Here is a 26,521-nt window from a genome sequence, read left to right as displayed (position 1 = left end):
TCATCTACACATTTTAAGTTTTTCTTATAATGCTACACCTCTTTCACTTGATCTCCACTAATGTTACAGTGCAGTGTTCTGCCTGCTACAAAATAATGCTGAAGAAGTAATTACAAAAATGATACCCTTTCTAAGCTGCTTCTTACATAGCCCTGCAAAGCCGATTTAAATTGATCACCTCGGGCTATTATATTATGTGCCAGGGGTCAGAGGTTACAGGAGATTTCTCCTTATCTGGCACTCAAGGCAGTGTGTGGGAGGCAGATAAGAAATAACATTGCTCCTGGCTTAACCCTAGGAAGGTTAATTCTAGAATCCACTACAATCTGTGAGGAATCAATTACATTAATGGAAAGCAGCAAAAAATTTGGCAGCAAATGATGTACTCTCCATATAAACAGGTACCTACTTTTGAGCTGAAAGGAACATTAAATAATAGGTTTTCCAGGTGCAAAAACATTTTCTCAGTTATTTTATTTTATTATTTTTTACAATTTGTATGCCTAGCTGGCAGGAGACAACAAGCATAATACGATATACTGTGACTGCACAGTTAATTAACAATAACCCATTTGCTTTTTATGAAACTGGATTATGTCACAAGGAAAAATGTTTCAGAGTAACTTTGCCTTAGTCATGTATTTATGATCTAAGAATGAGACAGATAATTACATTTTGTTTATGCCTTTGTGCTAGACTGAGTCTGTCTTTCTTTCTCTACCACTCTCTCAACTCCCACCATCTTTATTACACTGATTTACAGTCTACACTAGACTCAGTATACAGTGGAGGAAATAATTATTTGACCCCTCACTGATTTTGTAAGTTTGTCCAATGACAAAGAAATGAAAAGTCTCAGAACAGTATCATTTCAATGGTAGGTTTATTTTAACAGTGGCAGATAGCACATCAAAAGGAAAATCGAAAAAATAACTTTAAATAAAAGATAGCAACTGATTTGGATTTCATTGAGTGAAATAAGTTTTTGAACCCTCTAACAAAAAAAGACTTAATACTTAGTGGAAAAACCCTTGTTTGCAAGCACAGAGGTCAAACGTTTCTTGTAATTGATGACCAAGTTTGCGCACATTTTAGGAGGAATGTTGGTCCACTCCTCTTTGCAGATCATCTCCAAATCCCTAAGGTTTCGAGGCTGTCTCTGTGCAACTCTGAGCTTGAGCTCCCTCCATAGGTTTTCTATTGGATTAAGGTCCGGAGACTGACTAGGCCACTCCATGACCTTAATGTGCTTCTTCTTGAGCCACTCCTTTGTTGCCTTTGCTGTATGTTTTGGGTCATTGTCGTGCTGGAACACCCATCCACGACCCATTTTCAGTTTCCTGGCAGAGGGAAGGAGGTTGTCGTTCAGGATTTCACGATACATGGCTCCGTCCATTTTCCCGTTAATGCGAATAAGTTGTCCTGTGCCCTTAGCAGAAAAACACCCCCAAAGCAAAATGTTTCCACCCCCATGCTTGACGGTGGGGACGGTGTTTTGGGGGTCATAGGCAGCATTTTTCTTCCTCCAAACACAGCGAGTTGAGTTAATGCCAAAAAGAGCTCTATTTTGGTCTCATCAGACCACAGCACCTTCTCCCAGTCACTCACAGAATCATTCAGGTGTTCATTGGCAAACTTCAGACGGGCCTGCACATGTGCCTTCTTGAGCAGGGGGACCTTGCGAGCCCTGCAGGATTATAATCCATTGCGGTGTAATGTGTTTCCAATGATTTTCTTGGTGACTGTGGTCCCTGCTAATTTGAGGTCATTAACTAACTCCTCCCGTGTAGTTCTAGGATGCTTTTTCACCTTTCTCAGAATCATTGACACCCCACGAGGTGAGATCTTGCGTGGAGCCCCAGAGCGAGGTCGATTGATGGTCATTTTGTGCTCCTTCCATTTTCGAACAATCGCACCAACAGTTGTCACCTTCTCTCCCAGCTTCTTGCTAATGGTTTTGTAGCCCATTCCAGCCTTGTGCAGGTCTACAATTTTGTCTCTGACATCCTTGGACAGCTCTTTGGTCTTTCCCATGTTGGAGAGTTTGGAGTCTGCTTGATTGATTGATTCTGTGGACAGGTGTCTTTTATACAGGTGACTAGTTAAGACAGGTGTCCTTAATGAGGTTGACTAATTGAGTAGAAGTGTCTAACCACTCTGTGGGAGCCAGAACTCTTAATGGTTGGTAGGGGTTCAAAAACTTATTTCACTCAATGAAATGCAAATCAGTTGCTATCTTTTATTTAAAGTTATTTTTTCGATTTTCCTTTTGATGTGCTATCTGCCACTGTTAAAATAAACCTACCATTGAAATGATACTGTTCTGAGACTTTTCATTTCTTTGTCATTGGGCAAACTTACAAAATCAGTGAGGGGTCAAATAATTATTTCCTCCACTGTAGCTCTACATAAAGGAAAACTATACCTATACTATCTGCTCTACATAAAGGAAAACTATACCTATTATACCTATACTATCTGCTCTACATAAAGGAAAACTATACCCCCAGAATGAATACTTAACCAACAGGTCACTAAACATAATATAAACTATTAAAGAATCTCGCCAAACTGGAATATATATATCAGATCAGATATATATATAGATCACATGACCAGAAATATTGCAGCTCTAACGGTAATAGAAAGAAGTGTAGGAGTAAAAGACAGTACTCTGCCCATTAATTGGCTGGTGTGGCCTAGCATGTATGTGCCCTGTAAATTCTATGATCCAATGAGGCAGCCCTTAATTCTTAAAATGGCAATTTTCTATTTAATACCCAATAACACATACAAGTATGGAACCCCTTATCTGAAAACCCATTATCCAGAAAGTTCCGAATTACGGAAAGGCCATCTCCCATAGACTCCATTTTAATCAAATAATTCACATTTTTAAAAATAGTTTCCTTTTTCTCTGTAATATTAAAACAGCTTTAGTTGCATCAAATCCATGAGTACTGCCAAACAGAGCCTGCTGTAGGCTGCCAGTCCAAATAGTGTCTAACGAGAGCAGCCCATATTTCGCACCCCCAGGTGCGAAATGCTTCTGTTGCTTTTTAATGCTTCTGTTGCTTTCCAACCTTTTTTTTTTCCTAACATTTTTTCTTACATTTTTCTTACATTTGACTTACAGACTAAAAATATATTTCATGTATAGCCCCACACTTGTACTTGACTAAACTGCTATACTATGAGGTGCAGGCAATTTAATATTCTTGCAACAGATCCCCTCTTTCAAGGAGCAACAGGAGAAACCCGTAGGGAGTTTTTTCAATAAACTTTTTTTCTTTTGCACCCTGAGCATGTACACAGGGAGGAGCACACCCTACACAAGTCCAAATGCCCTTGGTGCAGGTCAAAAACAAAAATATTATAGTAAGAGTGCCACACACACAGGGACTTTCGAGCACAACCAGTGCTTCTGCTCAGAGACAAACCAACAGACCATGTCCCAACACCCACATTAAATACCCCCACCACATAAAATGGCGCAAAAAAAAAAACCCGGCCATAGTAACCATGGCAACCAGTGTAAACAAGCCCCACACCCACCAGAGCAAGATAAATTCAAATGTCAACATATACAGGCAAATAGAATGGGAGTGCAGTGCTAGAAAACAAGGTTAAGTTTAAAATCATGTAGCTAGTAGGCAAATGGATACATGTTTAAAAAAAAGATGTATGTTGCAAAAAACTGTTGCAAAAAATGTTGCAAAAAAACTATACAAAGAATGTTCCCAGTCAGAGACATCAAGCATTTCATTGCGCTAAGTGATGAATGCCTAAGTTGCTAGGAGCAAAAGATTATAGAAGATAATTAATAGTTGGAGATGGCAGGAATCGGGTATTAAACCCAGGACCCATGTCCTGATGCACCAGAGAAGCTGGGAGTAAAAGGAACGCCATCACCTGTCAACTGTACCCAGCGATTGCTGTACTTCAGTGTGTAAAGTGTGTAGAGCAGATCAAATCAATAAAAACACTTTTTCTTTTGTATCAAGTCCCTGTGTGTGACTCAGGTGGATGTTTCCCTACTGTCAACATGGCCCAGGGACCCTGTGAATTAGGTTTAGTCAGATAACAGGACTAGCATTTGTCAGGAGTATGTTCTAGGAACACAAGATAGTATGGTATAGCTAAAAAGAGCAGCTTTGTGCTCCACCAAAAGACGTAGATGTAGATGGCGGTGAGCTCACCGGGGATCAGCAATTAGATTTGAATTGTCACTTACAAGTTAGAAAACAAAAGACACTATCTGATTTGCTGCTGTGGGCAAGAGTGATGTTGGCTTTCACACTATAATAAATGTGCCCCTGAGTATAAAAAAAAAAAATGTCTGCTATTGGCATCCAGACCACTAGCTAGTAGCCTTAAATGGGTGTTCTACAGTTGCTCCTTGACTCCCTTGAGGAAATTAACGTCCAGGCAAAAAGTTACCTGCCAAGTGTCTTCACAATCTTGTGACATCAGTGACTCTGACAATAACAGTACTACCTCAATTGATCTGCGAGTACAAACCCTGTTGTGTCTTTAAAAATAAAGCCTTTCCCCTATATGTAATAGAAGGCACTAAGTTTGCCCAGGAACAGTAATAACCCATAGCAACCAATAAGATGTTTGCTTTTAAACAGATGACCGGTAAATTCTACTTGCTGATTGGTTGCTATGGGTTAATGCACCTGGGCAAACTTTGTGCCTTTTATTACATAACCCCTTTTATGTTTTGTTTGCAAGAACGAGTAATGAAGCATTGCATATAGGTAATATAGTAATAGTCATCCTACTGACAAACACTCACTGCGGATGGGGAACCTTTCTGAATATTGGTGGAAGAACACTGGTTTTATTTAAGTGCAGCACTGAACTGAGGGTTTTGTTTGTCTCATAAGATTTAGCATGACTTCATTCTTTCATTTTTTCCCTAAGCCTTAGTAAAAATCATCTCACAGTATTTATAACAAAAAGCATTAGAAAAAAATATTTCTATTTTGCAAACCTTAAACCACTGTATTCCATGAATTTCAAGAGCATAAATGAAATTGTAGCTACAGTTGCTCTGCTCTCTAAAATTATAGGAAGAGAGGTCAGAGGAAGTTCAATACGTAATAATACAATTTTACCGAACACGGCCTAAAATGTTCTTTTTTTATAGTAGGCAGGCAATAGTTGATGACCTATGCAGATGGCAGTATTAAGTGCCAGTATCTTTTTCATTTTGGAGATCTGTTTTTATCTTTATTACTTCTTTCTGGGAAGAAGATCATTGAGTTGGTACATAGGGTGATCTGAGGACACTTTGCTAATTGTAATTTTTGGTAGATCAATATATTGATGGAAGACAGTTGTTACGCACTCCAGCCCTGATTTATTTAATCTCCCTGCATTCCTCCTGTCAATATATTACTAAGAAGAAGTAGGCTCGTAACAAAACAGTTTATAAGTACACAAGCATTGGCCTTAGAATAAGTTGTAATGTAAATTACCCTAGGTAAAAAATGCATCAATAGTTTACTACTTTCAGTAAACCATCTCTTCAGTGGTTCTGGCATTGTTGCAGTAAATTCTCATGAGACCAATACATGCCACTGTAACCACATACTTTATTACCTTTAACAGATGTTTTTTTTTAGTTTGTGCCAGCTATAGAGCAGACCCCCTGCCCCATTAGGGGTGCAAAAGAAAAATGTCAAGAGAATTGGTGATCTGGGTTTAATAAAATAAATCTTTATATAGTATCATAAATATCACTGACCTTCTACTCTTTGTTAGCATAAAAAAAACCCTCAAAGACAAGGGGGAACCCCTAGATCAAGGAAACTGTCTCTTTATATGTTTTTATTGGTTTCCTCTGAAACCAATGGGGAACCTAGAGCGCATAGTTAGCAAGAGGGTCACCTGGTTGTTTTGTAATACTGAAGCGTGTGCCAGTGGGAAACAAGCAGGTGCTATAGTCCCTAGATAGAAAAGCATTTGACCCTCGTGCTACCAAGAATGTCAGAATCAAAAATATAATGGAGAGTGTGCCTGCACTGCGCCCTTTCTCACAATGGGGGCCAAATGGGAGGTCTACAGTGGGAAGCCTACAGTAATGAGTTCCTGGCACTCCCAAAACAATGTTGCAAGTCAGCTAATAAAAGCTTATTAAAACTCAGGGGAGAACTGACCCATATTACACTGTTTTAAGGGCCATACCTTGAGAACACAAAGGGATAAACTATATTGCTACTTTAACTTTAGCGGCATATCTTTTTTCACTATGAAAATAATCTGATTTTGGAAGCCTATAAAAATTTTACACCGCTAAAAATGTCTACCACCAACATGGTAGGTACAGAATGATGCTCAATATGTGCTATCAGTAAGTAGAGCAATTTAATTTAGGATGCCCTTTAGCAGATCGCATGTAAGTATTAGGCCAGCCCTGGGCTGCAGTGAGAAGATTAAAATTGACTGAGACTCCTAAGAAAACTGTTTTACCAAAGAAGAACAAACTAACATAGGGAATAGGCAGCCTGAATTGATGAGTTGCTTTTCACGATCAATACTAGTTAATTAATTGGAAAGACTTTTCCTGATCTCCTAGAGAAGATTAAGTTTTTACTGCCATCTAGATAAATTATACAGCACCGGAATCATACAATATTTTTTTTTCTAGGCAAACATATATCTATCATCTAAATTAGTAATTGTTTTGCAAAGTTCCCTGTTCAGCATTGCCAAATTTTGCTTTGCAAGGATTTGAGGTCATTGTTAATTCTGTACACAGCTGGTGTCCTGCTGTTCAGCTGAACAGCAATTTTTGGAGGTGACAGACTATCCAATCGGAAAGCAAAAGAGCACCGGCAAGTGCTGAGGATACTCTAATGAGATGAAAAATGGTAGCGAAGGGAATTACAAACACCTTCAAAGATATGTTTACCTAATTGGAACCAGGAAAACTATACTACAGGGTGTATTTATATTATATAAAAAAGGAACAAATGGTTCCAATTTATCCTGGACAGTATTTTGCAAATGTATTGTATAAAATTTAAGGTTTATGCCTTCATCACCTTTTAATGCTAATATACTTTCAGGACCATTCAGGTAAGTTTTACTCAAGTAAAATGCAAGCTAGTTTTCAGTAAACTGGATACTACTCCTGAATTGCTATATTTTTATGGCAACAATGGAATTTTTAATTTGTGCTTAAAGGGGTGCATTTAGTTTTTATCAGGAGTATCCACTTGCAGAAACCATATTGGATTTTGTATGATCATGTCGGTTCCTTGTCACTGGAGCCAATATTAGCCTGGTCTTTAGACAACTTTCGGCAGTGTTAAAGAGGGCCCACAATGCCATTCCACGTACGGAAATATACCTGCAAGCACTAGGCAGGAATGAGAAAGAGGTTATGTTTCATTTGCTTCACTAATTAAACCTTTTCACTGCAGGTGGCATTCTTTTTAGGTTGCCATTATACATGTATTTCTAAAATGCAGAAAATGTACCCTTTTATTGAATGTAATGTGCCAATATGACGCCACCTACAAGCTATTTTAGCCCCTTTTCCCTTTCTACCCTTAAGCATTGTTTAGATTTATAATGACAAAGATATCTAGCATACATTAGACCTGTAAATCAGGATTTTATTAAACCGACACCAACTTGTACATCTGATTCTGTATAGCTTGCCACCCTTGAAGACTAGCTGATGTGGAAAAATATGCTAACTTCCTTCTTAAGAAAAATATTGGAACTACAACTTATAAATTAGGAAAACACTTGATTCTGGTGAGTTAGAAATAACAGATCCATAAATATTAGTATGCCTGCATTCAGCTGTTCAGTTCAGATATATGTTAACTGACCACATTCCACAACCAGACTTGCTGGTGGGAGCAGAGAGATGACTTACCTACACCATTACATTTTTGCACATAATTACACCATTACATTTTTTACACTATTTTTCTCTCTGATCTCCAAATATACCCTTTCACACATCTTACACTTGATTTCTGATCTTTGTCTCTCTTCTTCTCTCATCACTTCATCCCATTCCTATTGGGAATTCTTCTCTTGGACTTCGGGCTTCTCTGGAACACTCTCCCTTTCCTCCAAACCTTTAAACAATCTCTAAATACCCACCTCTGACACCATTTTTACTCTATTAATACGGTTTGTTAAATTATTGTAATATTTTTTATTGGATTTTCAATAAGGCTAGGCGAGGCTAAGCCTCCCCAAACCCGTTTGGAACCTTGAAAAAAAAAACCTCTCTGCGTTTCTGCACTGCTCTGGGATCTTTAACACTGGGGAAATCTTCTTGCATTCCTGCAAGCTCCGGTTCTGTTGTAATAAGCCGTTCTCTGATTTGATCTTTCTCCTTGTGGCTTCTCCAATCAAGAGCACAGCTCTCGACAGACGGTAAAATTGACCAATCAAGGCAGAGATATGGGAAGGGCTGGGGAGATACTTCATTTCTGCAGTGCCTTCAGTTTGTAATATCTGCAAGGTGTAAAATTTAGCTAAGAACCTCACCAACTCTGAACTTTTGCTGCAGATTCCATCCCTATCACCCTTGCTCCCATCCTAAATTAACTCTTTCCCCCTGAAAAAGCTAATTGTGCTTTCATATATTTGTTGTTTTTAAGTTTTTTTTTTTACTTTTGTCATTGTTTTGTTCATTTCTAGTTAGTTACAGTGGAGCCCTCATGAAACTGCATAGCTGGGAAACAAACCAATGTTGTGTATCAGTGCCAATGTAATAGTGTAAGGGCCTGAATATCTGCCATCAGTACCCACTGCATCTCACAGCATATAATGTGCTGGTTTTGTAAATATAGACAGCATTGGACTGTATATAATGTGCTTGGGATGTCAGTACCCACTGCCTTTCTCGCTATAAAACCAACTACAACACATTTAAACTAACTGATCACAAACACAAATGAATGGAGAAACCCTCACAGTAGTGTATGTATGAATACCTTTTAATTTAAGGGTAAAAAAAAGCACTTCCACCCACACTTTTGCACAGTATCCCTGGGAGTCAGTGGGGACCGTGAGTGGTAGTTGAAGAGTTCATTTTTACGCCAGCAGCAAGTCTCACATTAGCTTTAGATCAGTCTATGCATCTTTAGCCTTCACAGATGAAATATTCACCCTCCGCCTATGCCTATGTGTCACAAATTAACACAAAGCAGTTGCTGGTGCTACACAAATAAATGATTAGGATTTTTCTTTAATAGGCACTCAGGATTTGCTACTATCATGCATTAGATCAATATTATTTAACATTATTATTAACATTTATAGCAAAAAAAAATAAAAAATAAGTATAATAGGATAATTACATTTTTACTAAAAAAAAACAAAAAAAGGCAAAAATAACCGAAAGGGATTATTTTACAGTACATCCACACACAATATACTGCTACAATTTACAACAGATTATAATACACTATACTACAGTTGTTATTGGTATCATCAGAAGGATGGAATACAGCCACATTTTTATCTTGGAGTGCTATGCATGGGCTTCTAGAATTCTATCCCTATGCTGCTGCTAGAAACAAAAACTCTGCTGGATGGGGAGGCATTCATTCTCAATTTTTTTTTAAACTTTGATGCTTTTCAAACAATGTCAAACATTAGTGATGCCTCTAATAATAATACATTTTTGAGGGACAGGAAGGTGCCTCCCTGAAGCAGAGGAAAAAAGCATGGAGATAATGGAGATAAACTAAATAGATTCTAAGCTATGAGCAGTATTTCTACTCCTAAAGACCTTATCAGCAGACCAGGCAATTTTTAAAATGGCTTACACAAGGTGCTTGGCTTTTCTAGGAGAAGAAATGCCAAGAATAAAATTACTACATTTTGAAAGCTTAATCAATGCTGATGATGTAGACTAGCACAAGATTTCTAGATTTCAATTTCAATCTCCCAGCAATTAATTTTATTATAGTTTAGAACATGTTTAAAATCGGATATATCTCAAGTTTTATTAACCCATTCACACTACTTAACTAGAAATGTAATATAAAAATGGCATGCTTTCCATTCATGCTTGGATAATGTGTCAAAGATAAAGGGATCTCAGCCATACAAATAATCTATTTCATGTGATTGCTTATTTGTATTTATAATTGAGAGCAGAAGCTGCCATATTGCATGCCTTGGCCAAATTTTAGAACATATCTTTGGCAATAAAAATACAGATGTGTCTATTTAAAACACTTCAAGTTATTGTAACTAAAGAGATGTAGATTCTCCTTCAGAGGTAAGCAGAGCACTCTGATCTAAAACCAGCACAGAAATCTCAAAAAAAGGGGGGGGGGGAAATGCATGGTTGATCAGAGATATGGGAGCCCTATTTAGGCCCCATCTGCATAGGGCTTACTACTGCATATTTTCAGTTCCAGAAACATTAAAATAAATTGCCACCTTAATACATACCATGCATTAGCCAGCGACTCAATAATGGGCAGGTAAACTGAATCTGGCATACTGTAATTCAAACCAACACCCACAACAAGACTGCACAAATACAATGGCAGCAAATCAGATCTTAATTGTATAAATAAGCTTAAAAATATGAATGCTTATTATAAGCCCTCTCTATTTGGGCACTCTAGAGGATATCCCCTCTTCTGTGAGTCCCCTTAAACTAACAATTGGTACTTGCAGCTAAGTGAAACACACTTAGAAGAAAGACATTAGATAAACAGAACTGCTGCTTTCTGCTGATTAGCTAACTTCTTTACCTGCCATCATCTTCTGTGCTTCATAAGGTTCCATATATCCATCATTCTCAGTCACTTTCTCAGGTGCATTCTGACTGCCTGGTACCTGCTTGGCATCAAATGGGTCTGCATAGTCTTCAACAATAGCGACCTGGGAGAAAAAAGAATTCAATAAATGCTTCATGTTTCAAAGGAGAAAGTGTAAGTCTACAAATAATGTGAATGCATAGCTTATGCCAACCCAGGTATGTGTGCTTAAAAGAAACACAGAAAGGCTGTAATGACAGGGCCCAAGATCTACTATTCAGAAAGCTGGTGACTTTCCAATATATGGAGGGCAACTTGAAAAAATTAAATATTATCATTAGTTAAATAAGTTAAATAAGTAAAAAAAAAAAAATTTTTTGTTTAAAGAGAATACTTAGGAAAAGTGGGTTTTCTGTCAGTGGTATAACAAGCGACGGTCAAATTAAGCTGAAGGAACTGTAACACATTTTTTACATTCAAAATATCCTCTCTAAAAACTTTACATCATAGCAAATTGTCAATTGTATAAGTGGTTTAAGGAAATTAACCATATAGAGCTCAGGTAGCAGCTCTCTATAAACTCTTGTAGCAAGCTCATTGATTGTATGGGGCCTCATTGATTTCTTGCTCCAACTTTTCGTATCCCCTTCCTTGTAATGCGATGCATATTAACGTGAGCATATTGGGGGAATGATTCGCTAATTTAGCAACCTCACCAAATGAGCCTGCTTAATGAAGTGGAATAAAAAGTGCTCATGAGGTGATACCTAACACCAGATAGACCAGCAAACAGTTTGCTCTGAAATTTGAGTTGTTTCTGAGGAATAAAACCAGCATTATTTTCCAAAATCAGTAAACTATTTTGCATGTGGATCTTAAAATACAGTATGGGCTGCACAGCCCAGGTTTGTATGCTGCAAAATACAGGCAAAGCTTTCTTAAGTGCTAGGCTTACTAAATAACAGCACGAACGAGAGAAGTTTTTATCAGCCAAACAGTGTATTGCTCACAAAAAGATGGGCAAACCGACTGCAGTTTGTTGTGACTGAAGGTTTGCCAAACCCAAATAAAATGATGTTCCAGCCAAAACTTCTTTCAAAGTATGGAAAGCTGTTGCTTCACAATTCTGATTTTCAAAACAAACACTTAAGCATGCTTGGCAACATTACAATGACAGAAGATTTTTCTGTGTTAGTGGAATTATATTTTACTGCACTAAAAAAGGGCTAGATTGTGTGATATGTATGGCAGGAGCAAATTATGTAAGTGGGGAAATTTATAGTGCAAAATCTCTCTAGGAAACTACCCAGAAACACATATCTATTTCAGTGCAAAGGCCAATGTAAATTAGGCAAAACAAATAAAGCTAAAAATGGAATCTCTCTAAAATACTACAATGTTATTTTGAGTATAAACAGAATTGCACTATAAACCTTTTAGAAGCCATTGTTGTCCTTGCATGGCTTTCTGCATCTATGCACCTTACTTCCTAGTTTAATCCCCAGAAGCTTCTCTGACCTTTGTCTTTTCCTAATAATGTTTTCGTTCAGCACTAGAGTAGCTTCCAGTCATTCATCCCTATTCACTCAATGCATAAGGAACAAGGCGTATACTGCCCCTTTCAGGAAATGATTGTTTGGTAGACTTTACTAATGAGTAAAAATTTAGAATTCAGTGTTACCTTGCAAGATTTCTGCTTATTTAGAGAACAATGAAAACTTTAGCTGTCAAACACTTTCTAACAAAAAGGCACAATGGGAACATTGAGAACTGTATTAATAAATAAATCAATTATGTACAGACTTTCTTGACTGTCAGGGCATTCTTGTAATGTACTATTTGCTATTTATGCAACACCCCCACCTGATTACCTTCTTTTTCTCTCAGTCTGAACTATATGTTAGATTGGCTCCTTTCTCGATTTAGCATGCAGTTGTTGATTACCCCACAGGGGCTTGATACAAAAGAAAAAGTGTTTTTATTTTTCAATAAAAACACTCTCACCCATGTGCCTATTGACATTAGTTGCCAATGTGGGTGCTCATTGTTTGATCAGTTGCAGGCACACACACATATTTTGGTAGATGTTCTCATACATATTCTGGTAGCCATAAGCCAATGGAGACCAAGGAACATTCTTTTCAGCATTACTACAGGTATTGTACCCCTTATCCGGAAACCCGTTATCCAGAAAGCTCTGAATTACGGAATGCCCGTCTCCCATAGACTCCATTTTAATCAAATAATTCAGAATTTTAAAACGGATTTCCTTTTTCTATGTAGAAATAAAACAGAACCTTGTAATTGATTCCAACTAAGATATAATTAATCCTTATTGGATGCAAAACAATTCTATTGGGTTTATTTAATGTTTTATTGATTTTTTAGTAGACTTAAGGTAAGATCCAAATTACGGAAAGACCCCTTATCCGGAATACCCTTGGTCCCGAGCATTCTGGATAATGGGTCCTATACCTGTATAACAAATCTTTAATTTTTCAATAACAATATTTTGTTAGATGATGTAACATCTAGCCTTAAGCTGCACAAGAAAAACAGCATTGTACATGATCCCCCACTGAAGTATAATGAGAAACAAGAACAGATAAGTGAACAAAAAAATTAAACAAATGGACACGGTAGGAATTACAGACAAGTGATTAACTTAATACGCCAAGCTTTTTCACCAAATCCATTTGTTTCTAAGACTGAATGCAAGGCATGCTTTTAAAGACAGCGTCTGTTTGGAGGGATTTTATGGCATTTTTATTCCTGCCCACATAAAGCTGCAGCAAAGATCAGGAAAAATATGTGCCTGGCAATGGGCTATGTATCACGTAGGCATTTATTTTCCTCTTGGTTCAGAAACTTCTGGAATAAAATATGTTTAAAATAAAAAGCCATTTGTTGGCAGAAATCAAGCCCTTGCAGCAGCCTAACAGAGCTCTACGGGCACACATATTATAAACTGAGAATCACAGCTCTCAAATAATCAGTCAATGCAGAAAACAACTGAATGTTGTTTACAAAAGTCTTCCAGAGATTTCTCATAAATGTTTTATCATAAATGTTTGGAAAGAACATAAAGGCCAAACAGCAAATCTGAATGCCATTTGCCACACCTATATGTGTATTTAAAAGGCTATCATTAATCGAGGGCTCGTAACATCACCTTCAATCTATTAAGCAGGGTCCTTTTAAACTTAGTTATATGTTTTATTCTTATATTTAATCTTTATGTTAAATAAACACACCGAGTTTGGGGCGGCTCAATTTTTCTACAGGCTGGAGTACAAATGAAACCAATACTCCAACCTCTTGAAGAATCCTGCCACCTCTAGCCCAGCATGATCAATACAAACAGCTCTGAGCTGTGAGGGGGCAAAAGCACTGTTAGAGTGTCAGCTTCAGCAAGTACCCCTGGGTTGAGAATTGTTTGGGGGGCACTATAAGAAAGAAGGTAACTCCCATAGTAATACAGGTATGAGATCTATTATCCAGAATGCTTGGGACCTGGGGATTTCCTGATAAGGAGTCTTTATTTAATGTACAGAGATCAAGATTACAGAAACACAATAGGACTGTTTTGCCACCAATATGGATTGATGCAACAATTATTTCTTCAGACACTTTTAAAATAGTTTGCAAACATGCAAAAGTATCTAACAACTCATGGACATTTAATTAAATATATATTATAAATATATAAAAGTTATGCATCGCGTTACAATAAGTCATACCAAACTGGGGTCTTACAATAATTTAGCAAACAAGGCTTTCAGAATTAAAAAAGGATCACAGGGCCCTGTCACCATGAGCTTAGTCATCCAACAGTGGTGAAAAGCACATTTTATAGTTACTACAATCCCCCTATCATCATAAACTTGTTAAGAGCCAATGGTTCCTAATCGTGCAGTATTCTTAGAAATTTAGATAATCCCTTACTTACAGGTAACTCTGGGCTGCCCATACTGCATACTTCCTTCCATATGCTTATTATTAGTTTGCTAAATTGCCTCTGTAAAGCATAGGTTTTCAGCTTCCAAGACCTATTTAGCCTCAGTTGGGAAACAAGTCCTCACTCATAATTTCCTCTATCATGCCTCTTGCTTCATTGAGGCCTAGAAGATCCGAAACTGTGGAACACATGGAGAGAGACCTTTTGAAAAAGTCACTCTTGTGATGGAACGGCTGTTGGGGAGTCTTGCACAGGAATGGAGATGGGCCCTTTTACAAAGACACAGCTGCTCAAAATATTGGAAATGTTTTAGTGCGCATTGCTATAAACTGTGACTGGAGTGAGTTAAAGGGGATCTATCTGCCTGTGAGGTGGGCTCACTCTATGATGGAACTCAGCTAATACTAACCTGTGGTGTATTTGGGCCTAATAAATTGGTTTTGGGCATAATTGTTAGTTATTTAATAATAGACTGACAATTTGGCAGTACTCCTAGGAACTATTCCTTAAAGGCGCATAAGGATTTTAATCAACATGATACCTAACAATTAATGACTATAATACTATGCAGCTGTTACAACATTGACATGGCAATTTTCCCTGTTGGGAACTTACCACCTATATGCACATGATGCAGCTATTTATCTGAGGGGCCCTTCCAAATGCTGTGATTTGCTTCCTTGTTTTTATGGGATAAAATAAGCTTTTTGGTGTATAAATAATTTATAATATATTTTATGTTTTTGTTGCGCATAGTTAATTACTATGCTAAGATACTCGTGACTTGCTGGAATATAGTCTTTTGTTGGTGTGGTAGGAAAAATGAAATACAGTCGAAATAAATAAAATGTGCATTTGCATTAGAGATTTACTCACACTTAATTTTTCCAACATCTTTATTGTGTAGTACAGCATTAAGTAGAAGTTTTAATAGTAATAATTTTAAAATTTGATAGTAATAGTTTTCATTTGTAAACCTAATTGAAAGCACTTATTAAAAGGAATATCCATTAGCAGTGGTTGGGTCTCTTGCTTACTCCCTGCTTACCAATTGCCAGAGCTGTAGAATGTTTTTGGGTGCCAACAGGTGGTGCCGCTTCATTTATATAAAAAATAAATGTGTGTGTGAATAACTTATCCCTGTTGTAAAATATAAGTCATTGTAATTGTAAGTCACAGAGGAGTTCTATGACCATATAAATGCATGAGGCCCTAGTCAATGCTTTTACACAGGTCATGAAACTCCAAGGTGACTTCTAACATTCTCATGTTTTACAGCAGGGGGTACTTCACGAATTATAATAAACAAATGTAAGCATGGATTAGAACTGATGACATCACTAACTTAGTTGTCGTGCCTCTTTAAATAAAGCACTTAAATGGATTACTAAGTCCTGCGTGAGCGGTTCCTTCCTTCAAGATTTTGTATACACCTTACATCAGGACTGCACCCAGGCATGATATTTCGACTTAAACGCGAGTGCCGGCTTCCCTTGTATACTGATAATAACAACAACAAAAACAGCTCATGGATAAAAAGTAGCTTGACAAATGGATAGCAGGGCTGTAGAAGCCTTTAGGCTGATGCCAGACGTGGCGTAGGGCTGATCTTTTCGGCAAGCAGAAAAACGCTTGGCGAAAATACAGCCCTACGCCTGCTACTTGTGCCTGCACCCGAATGAATGACGTACGCTCGGGTGCAGGCACATGTAGCCGATACATGCATGAAAACGCGAGACTTTGCATTATCTCGCGTTTTCATGCATATATCGGCTACATGTGCCTGCACCCGAGCGTACGTCATTCATTCGGGTGCAGCCGTTTTTCCGCTTGCCGAAAATATCAGCCCTACGCTACGTCTGCCATCAGCTTTAATGCAACGTCTACTATTCATTTTAATTTCTGTGTTGCTGGTCCTTGTACTAAATACCAACTTGTTTAGACCATAGCAATGGCATAGTATAAAGGGCTCTACATTTGTATTCATCAAGTAAACAAAATCCATGAAGAAATATAGACTAGGAGGTGACAACCATAAACTAGAAATGAGAAGCTTTTTGGCTTCATACACACAGTAAATTATTTTGAACTCCAGGCTCTGTGACGCACAGCGATCAATAAAAGGAATCAGTCTGCTGTCAGATGGCTTGTGAGTAACTTGATTTTTTTTCCCTCTACGCTCTTGAATCCTACTAATGCGTAGCTCAAACTAAAAAAGAATTAAAGACACAAGACCTGAGAAGCGTGGCTGAGAAATCTGAATGTTACATTTATTAATATGAATCAGTAGATGCTAAAGTGGAAACAAAGTAGGCTGGTGGAAGGAAACAAAAGGAAATGATATTACGAGCATAGATGTTTATCCACAGAAAACCAGTATATTGTTACACTTGGCTCTCACATGAATCACTTTGTCTGACCTGAAAAAGCTTGCAAAACACTGTTGCTGCAATAGAACATACATTTTCTTTACTCAACACTGGCAGCTTTTATACTTCAAAGCTTTTATGCTTCTGCATCACCACACCCTGGAAAATGAGCACACTGCCGAACAAAGAGATATTCAGTTTGACTTGCCTATTCTTACCACTTGCTTCCACAGAATACACGTCACTGTCCACATGATATAAAGCACTGGATTGATGCTTCAGGGAAATTTTGCATTGATACAGGTCGAGAGAGACCAGTTACAAAACTGATAAAACACCAAAAAAAGTTCAGCGTGCCATAAGATATTTAAAAAAAACTAAAGAGTTATTTATTATAGGACATTAAATATTTACATCTCTACAAATTGCTATATTTAGCCGTTTTAGATTGTAGAATTCCCAATACAAAAAGGGATATTCTGCATTACAAAATAGAACACCTGAATGAAATTGTAACAACTTCACCACAGCATACAAGAACTACATAACCCACAATGCATTGCACTGTGATGTTCCTTTTCTTATTGACATCATATGTGCAGGGAATTGTGGAATTTGGAGGATGCAGGATGAGGACAGGCGATTACTGTTACATTTTTTTTTTTTTTTAATCTCAAAGTAGCCAGCCAGATCAGCAGAACAGGGGGCTAGGCTTAGGTAACTGTTCCAAACCATATTATGACATTAAAAATCCTGAAAAGGCTGCATATTTTTTAATTGATGTATATTGCAAAGTTGCTTTACATTTCAAAAAAGCTTAAGTGGGGTTTGGTGGCGTTCCCCTTTAGTAATATCTTTATCGGAATCAAATACAAGGTACTGTTTTATTATTACAGAGAAAAAGGAAATCATTTTTAAATTTTTGATATACTTGATTAAAATAGCGTCTATGGGAGATGGCCTTCCCATAATTTGGTGATTTCTGGATAATGGGTTTCCAGATAACAGATCCTTTACTTGTACAAATATCTAATCTGGTTCCCTAACAACTGTTGACTTAATGTATATATCTTGACAGACAGTCAGGAATGTCTTTATCTTTGTTGGGCACTAGGCCCTAGTGATCTGGACCCTCTCCCCATACTGCTGAGCCAGGCTGGCATTCCAGAAGAGAAGATATGACAGCTGCCCTCCCAACCTCCCCAGCCCCATTTAGTATCAACCTGCTGCCCTTGGCCTGGGCATCTGTAGCCTTTCCACAAATCCATGAGGCTATTACAACTAGCCTCAAGGAATCTGCACACCATGCTAGTGCTATTCCATGGCACACAAACAAAGAGGAAGGCCAGACAATCTAAACACAAAAAGGGCATATATATTATAGTGTGTAAGCCAACATCAACAGTTATGTTGCCCATAGCAACCAATCAGCAATTAGATTGGAATGGTGACCCATGCTTGAGTTCCATGGGACATGGTACAAAAGTCCTATGGCTTAAGGTAAATGTTTTTTTTTTTTTTGCATCAGCTATTTGTCACAGGTTTAAGAGCACATTAAAACAATAAACATTTATATAGAGGATTGAAACGGTCAATATTATATACTTATTTACTTTCCATACTAGATACAGCATGGTAAAAAGGTGAAACTGCCATTACAGAATTTATACTCTACTGGTAAAGAATGTGTTCATTACTTCCCAACACATTAATTTCATACAGGGATTTCCCCACTGGCACTGATGTATGACTTATTTTTAGAAGAAGGGTCAATTAATGATAAATTATACCAGTAGTATATACCTGTGCTATGGGGCACTCAGGAACTGATGCAATAGTTTCTTTCACTAAATATTACGGCACCAGTATATTGTTTAAAATAGTATATTATGAAAGTTTTCTATAGTACTGCCTGCATAGTAGCTAAAAGAAAATAACTTATTACAGTTTCACCCAGAAGCCTATAACATAAAAGGGGTTAAACTATTAGAAACCTTGGGCACTTTCCCATTTCTTTTAGCAGTTTGCCTGGTGCAAACTGTTGCCAGCCTGGCTATAATTCTAACAGTGACTGAACATCCTATAAATATTACGCTCTATTTCAGACAGAATTGCTTAAAATGTATGTTTTATAAATAAAAAAATCCTTTCTGGTTACAGAAAAAAAAAAATCACAGCTACATTCCACAGAGCCCTTAAACCCCTCTGCTGACAGAGAAGCAATAACAAGGTAAATATTATTCTAGAGGATGGCTTGCCTGTATGTTATTACAGTGGGTTATGAGACACAAGGGTCAGAGCACACAATGCTAACATGATGTTGCTAGATGTACTAACATATGTTGTAGTATATATAGAACCTTGCTTTGCTTTCTTGCCAGATATGATCTGCTGTATTAACACCCTTCCCAAGCACAAGAAGGATTATGATCAAATTATTGACAATTCATGATATTTCATATTGATGATTATTTTTTATTTTAGATTATGGTCAAATTGCTCAATGCATCAATATGTATAAAAGTATATCAGGTTTTCTCTCCTGCTCATCCAAACTCTTCAGCTCTGCAGACATCAAACATTCAAATGGATCCCAGGAGCTTTAGTAAGATTTGACCAAATCCAAACTATGGCTACTTATGCACATAGAACACTAATCTGAAGCACCACTGGCTTCCTGATGACCATGGCGAAGGTTTTGAGCAAGTTGAAGAAGCTAAAAACATGCCAGAGTATGGGAAGGAAATAAGAAAATACTACTTGCCAGTTTGCCTACCCGTTACCTTCATCAAAACCTTAGCATGCCAGTAAATTAATGCAAATAAAGGCGTGCAGTTGCATTTCATCCAATTATCCTGGGATTTTAACACATTGAGAACCAATAAATGAAATAGGTTTACTGATGTAACATTTAGGTGGTGTTTTCTAGCATGACAATTTTAAATTTAAATATTCCTTATTTACAATATATAAAGAAGGAAAAAAACAGGAGCTTAGTAACGAGCACACGAGAGACAGAAAGCAGGATATGACATTTTCTCTGTTTCTGTCCGAAACCTTGTGTACATAAGCTGTAAAGGAAGACAATAGGCTATAAAGGGAGCAATAGGCTTTTACTGCTGTTTTATTTACAGTTTTAATTTCTTCTTATGTGTGAATCCTGCCATACATAGGCTTTTAGCATCTTAGCAGCTTACACAAAAAACTTAAAACTGTCATTATATTTTTTATTCCATAGGGTTGCTGAAAAGGAAGAACCATACAGCAGCCCTATTAATTACACTTCAAAATCCAACATACATTTATGCTCAACATAACCAGGACTTGAAAGTATGGTCTGTATATTGTTTTAATTAGAAACAATCTATATTTCTCATTTCTATATTTTCCCATGATAAATTACTAATGAATCCTTGCTTAGTTTTGCCTGATGCAAACAAATCGGGAGAATGCATAACATAACTCCCACTGGTTCCAATTTAGGCAGGACCCAAAATTGCTGACCCCCAAAAAGGACTGAGCATATGGGGGGATGGGGACTGGTTACATGCAGCCAGGGACATGTGCGTAGACTAAACTGTCCCCGCTGGTACTCCCTCGGGCAAAATTGTTTTGACCATGCCCATTTTTATGCCACACCCCCTAAATACCACTCCCATTTTACAAAACTTGGCAGGTTATTTAAAGTTTGAACACATTTCTGGGGGTTTGGGGTCTTGTTTTATGTGTTTACAGTTTTTCTAAAAAAGTAAAAATAAAAGTGAAATTGGCCTTTAAAGAAGAACTATACCACCAGGCTATAAAAGCCCCCTTAACTATCACTGCCTTGACCCCCTAACCTCTCCCTTATCGCATAGTTTCTAAGTTTACCAACTGTCCCTATCACTAACCCAAAGCTAAAACAGCAGAGTAGAGCACATGCGTACCTGGCCGACATCATCTTTGCAACTGAACGGTCTTCGGGTCTCTCCGCCGATAAGAACCCTGCTTGCGCATGCACAGTTGGTGGTAGCAGGAAATCTGCTAAAACTGCACATGTGCAAGCAGGGTCTGGGGGTATAGATCTCCTTTAGTGTGATGCCAGATGTGGCGTAGGGCTGATATTTTCGGCAAGTGGAAAAACGCGAAACGCGAAAATACAGCCCTACGCCTGCTACTTGTGCCTGCACCCGAATGAATGAGATACGCTCGGGTGCAGGCACATGTAGCCGATATACACAGTGGAAAGTGGAAACATTAATTTACAAAAAATGATATGACAAAAGCAAATAAATATCAAATACAGAGAACAGACTTCAGCCTTAAAGGAACAGTAACACCAAAAAATGAAAGTGTATAAAAGTAACTAAAATATAATGTGCTGCTGCCCTGCACAGGTAAAAGTTGTGTGTTTACTTCAAAAAGTATACTATAATTTATATAAATAAGCTGCTATGTAGCCATGGAGGCAGCCATTCAAAGGAGAAAAGGCACAGGCACATAGCAGATAACAGATAAAACACTATTGTATTCTACAGAACTTGTCTGTTATCTGCTATGTAACCTGTGCCTTTTCTCCTTTTTTCCAGCTTGAATGGCTGCCCCCGTGGCTACACAGCAGCTTATTATATAAATTAAAGTAGTGTTACTGTAGCAAACACACCAGTTTTACCAGTGCAGGGCAACAGTGCATTATATTTTTATTACTTTAAAGCGCTTTCATTTTTTGGTGTTACTGTTCCTTTAAGAATTCCGTGTATGTAAAATACTATTTGCAGGATTGGAGGATGCTTGGTTTGCATCTAATGTGGAGAGAAACTTGAAAGCAATCCATTAATTAAGCTTTATGTCTACAATAAAATTATGTGGTCATTACCACCCACAGAAAACTGTATTCATGACATTTATAATTTTTATTAAAAGGTTCATTTGGAGACCATGCAGTGAGATAATATCAAACAGCCAAGTAAATTCTGCATACTGCTAAGTGGTATTTAGTAAATTAAAAATGTAACCATTTTGTGGCCTGATAAAAACTCCACTTCTACATAAGTGCAGAAGTGAGAAATCACATTAAGTTATACAAAATAAAATCAGGCACAGCTTGTTTAGCATTTAAATAAATATGTAGATATATTTAAAGGCACAATTTATTTGGCTCTGAACTAGTATTTTCCTAAGCATGCAATTTCATACTTGTAGTGCCTGGGGTATCAGGGACACAAAGACATCTCTCTGGTGATTGAGAGTCAAGGAGGAAGCTGTGATGAAATAAAACTGTTCAAATGAGGTCTAAACGATCTCTTTCTGTTGACTGCTAATTACGGAAAGGTAATCTTTGTGGAAGAAAAATTTCCAAATAAATACAAAAAAGGGGAAATGGATTTATTCACAAGATTCAAGATATAACCTGAAAAAGAAAAAATCCTGCCTAAAAGATTCATAATTTATATAAAAGGTTATTCCTGGTAGGAATTTGCAGCTCTAACTCTATGGAGACTAGAATAAATGGGAGTCAAGCTATACAAATAAATAAGCTGCATGTTTGCCTTAGGCAAAACTTTACAGCTGTGTACAGAGGCCAAGTGTCAATTTGCTGTGCTTTATCACCGACTAGCCTTTCACACCTATGATTTTTATGGCCATAGGCAAATTACTTTATAGTATTGCTACTATGCAATACAATTAAAGAAAGCTACGGTGTTTGTAAAGGGATATAAATAATGTTTATTTCATTAAATTAGTGAAACAATCAGCAAGTGTTGGACTAACTCTGCCTATTACAGCTGGCAGTTAAAGGGGACCTGTCACCCAGACATAAAAAGTTGTATAACAAATTTCCATTTCAAATTAAAGATAAAAACCAAATTCCTTTTTTTTTTTTTTTTAATTACACATCCATACCTATTCTAAAGGCATTTGAAAATCCCAGCTGTCTATCATATATTGCCTGCCCCACCTTAGGCACCTTATGCCTTAAGGTCCCCATACACGGGCTGATTCTAGCTGCCGATATCGGTCCCTTAGACCGATTCGGCAGCTAATCGGCCTCAGGGCCAAACGATCGAATTAGCCTGTATTCTCCCGATAACGCCCACCCGTAGGTGACATCGCCAAGCGGGCAGATCGGCCCATGTATGGGGAGCTTTAGGCATAGAGGCAGGGCAGATAATTACTTTCACCTTCCATTTATCACTCACTTCACCCTCCTCACCATCTAATTTTGTAGCCAGAGCAAGGCATGTACATCAGGTCCCCCATTCTGTTCTATACAAAACTTGACTTACTAACGGCACCCACAAAATGGCATCTGCTTGCAGTTTGAGTTCCAAGACTGAATGAAACAATATTTATATAATTTATATAGTGTAAGTGATGTGCATTTTGCTTAACAAACACAATAGGAATACATTTGAAATTCTCTTAGGATGACTTATTGGTAACCAGTTATCTGTTCCTTGGCTCCACCCCTCCTAAACTGTGATATTTTCAGTGCTGACCTTATGTTATCAGTAACAGAAGCCCTTTATTTTTCACAGCAGGGAACAAGCTTGCAGGCACTGATATAATCATGTACATCATCAATGACTCCAGGATTTGGTTGTGTGCTGTGCTCCTGTGTAAACCTGCAGGTGGAGCATTGCACATGTTCCACCCCAAGGGCGGAGGAGGACTTTGCAGTTTTCAAAGGCAGCGATGCCATCCCACGAATCAGAACACACACGACCACTTTCCTGGGTTCGTGGGATGGTCCTAATTAAAAAGAAATGTATGCAGATATGATATTGCTACTCTGTTTGACAGTGGGAACCATATACTATCAGTTCAGTCTGGTATTTTCACTCACTCAAGGCAAGGGGAAAGCTGAAGTGGTCAAACTTTTCATTATTCTGTAAGAATAAGGGTTTTATAACAGAATGGTTGATTTGGAAGTAATGTTGCTCGACACAGCTCACTTTTCTAGAGAAAAGTAGGTCACCTGGTACAAGAAAAAGCTTTACTAGCACTTTACAAAAGGGTTAAGTTTGGTTGGTGATATCTTCAGGGCACAGCACATAAAGCATGGCCTGCTGTCCCCTATGAATTTAATTGCCAGTTTAATGATTGCTAGAGCTGTTCTTTCCAAGTATAAATGTTATTTTGAAGTCTTATCCCAGATAACTGTTTTATTCCTTTAGATTGCACTAAAATCTTTGTTCTGTGTTAATTTGGAAGAAGTTTAATAGATGCTTCAGTTCCTAAAATTTTCAAATTTAAAGACATAATCACAAACTTAATAAGCACTCTGGATCTTTAGCACATGCTTACATACAAGTGTGTATGGAATTTAGGGGAATTCCAGCAACGCCTGAATGGGAGGGAATATCATTGGAGCAGTGACAGTCTGGCAGTTCAAATAGGAAAAAGAGAGCCCCAAACTGTGCAGATGTTTTCATGAGAGATTAAAACAGACTTTGTTGTTGTTTTTGTTGTTAAAGAGAAGCACACACTGACAAAACGCCCTAGGCCGGGAGTCATTTTTATTAGAAGCTCCATGGTTTGGCATTGTATAACAACCCTTTACATTTTAGAAAGATAATAGAGATGTTAGAGGTTATATTTAAGAAACTGTATTTTTATAAATTATAAAAGTTATAAGTTATAATAAGGTTAATAATTATCATAGTGTTTTTTTTCTCCACTTTACTCTTGCTGCTGTGCCGAAAGCTGATCTTACACGGGCTGATAAAAACTGCCAACTCAGCCCCCTCCATATTGGTCAGCTGTTAAAAAAAAAAACCTGATAGGTTGCTATGGATTACTGCACTTTTGCTACATATGAGGGACAGTTATTCACATTATGGAATATTATAGAACAGGATCAATTCAGAGCAGTCCAATAGTTTAAGATTAAGATTGAATAGTGGAGTTCCCCCTCCATCTCTGATAAATCTGTCCCTAGTTTGAAAATATTCTGAGGTGAAAGTTCTGAGTGAATAATGTTGTTTAAGCTAGTTTCTAATACTTCCAAATGCTTTAACAAGCTAATCTATAGATGCCTTTTGTTCAGGAAGAAGCAGAACTTCCTGAATAATTAGTAGGACAGGGTATAATATTTTCATGCAAAAAGGAAACTTAAGTCATTCACTCCCACGCCCAAAGAAATCATACTCCAGTTCAGGCAAACAACAACAAATCCTTATTTGTTTCAGGTTTAGGTGTCATCAGGCTGCTTTATATTCAGGTTTGTATACTAAAGTCAGCTAACAACTGTTACAGAATATAATTTGTCCATATGTCCATTGTACTCACAGCTTTTCAAACAAAACTCAAGTATACAAGGGTCCTTGGTTAACAGTGTTTCCAGGGTCAGTTTTCAGGGTAACACAGAAAGGGAATGCATGCCTAGCATCAGACAGGCCCTCTAAAGAAAGGAATTTAAAGTACAGATAAGGGACCTGTTATCCAAAATGCTTGGGACCTGGGGTTTTCTGGATAAGGGATCTTTCCATAATTTGGGATAAATCATACATAAACCCAACAGGATCAAATATAGCTCCCCTTTTCGAAGACAATACCACCTTGATTGTTACCCTTTTGCCCTTAATTTTTATAAGCTTTTTTATAATTTTCACCAGACTGGGGTGGTAAGTATTTATCTGCCATCCAAAGTGCTTAAGATAAAACAGCATTCAGAATTGACATTAATATGGAATACTTACACCACAGAAAATTTGGCATGCATACAATTACTGAATTACTGCTCAACACAAACCTGGTCATACGCAAGGTTTCAAAGAGTTGTAATTAAAGTGTGCCTGGATATGCTGTAAAACTCTTTATTTTCATGTAATGTATATGAATCTGTGTTTCCTATGTAACTTCCAGATAAGCAGTTACACAAACAGTTGAGAAATACTGTGGCAGCTAACCTTAAATGAAAAGCTTGATATGCAGACCTGGAATGTATTTTACTTCAATAAACTCCTGTCTAAATAAGTGTATGGAATACTTGATCTTTTCTTGTCTAGAACTCCCAGTACACCGACAATTTGTATAACACTTTGTAGCGTCAAAACATTAAAATTTACTACAGCCTCCTGTCAGAGAACTTAATAAATCTCTTTAGGCTGGAGGTATTTTTGTTCTGAACTAGTAAAAGGACACCAGGTATGTATAAAGAAAGCAATTATTTTTACACCAACAGCAAACTAAGACATGAATAATTGTAATTGAACACATTTCTTTTCTGACTGTTTCCACTGGCAGCAAGTGGCTTTTTAGGCACTAGTTGGAGAAGAATAGCCATGACCTATACATGCCATTTCCTCCAACCTAGTTAATGAATTTAGCAACCAGACAGTGGATTGGCTCTAAAGCTAGGAATTCAACTTTTTTCTGTTCTGACCCACACCTATGCATCTTCTGGCATTTAGAATACCAATTTGCCAAGGGTTTGTAAATGAAGGTAATCA

The 26,521-nt window shown here is 37.5% G+C and overlaps 1 protein-coding gene across 5 annotated transcripts in view; it reads right to left on the bottom strand.

Moving 5' to 3' along the window:
- The window catches only part of shf (Src homology 2 domain containing F), a 143,792-nt gene that overhangs the window by 102,033 nt on the left and 15,238 nt on the right, over positions 1-26,521 (bottom strand). For all 5 annotated transcript variants that reach the window (XM_012970180.3, XM_018091966.2, XM_012970181.3 and 2 more), the window contains 1 exon segment: positions 10,755-10,884. In XM_012970180.3, coding sequence (XP_012825634.2) covers positions 10,755-10,884 — 130 coding nt within the window.

This window comes from Xenopus tropicalis, chromosome 3, assembly GCF_000004195.4.
Source record: "Xenopus tropicalis strain Nigerian chromosome 3, UCB_Xtro_10.0, whole genome shotgun sequence".
Taxonomy (NCBI): domain Eukaryota; kingdom Metazoa; phylum Chordata; class Amphibia; order Anura; family Pipidae; genus Xenopus; species Xenopus tropicalis.
Note: the sequence above shows the minus strand (reverse complement) of the source record. Positions and strands in the feature narration are given on the sequence as shown.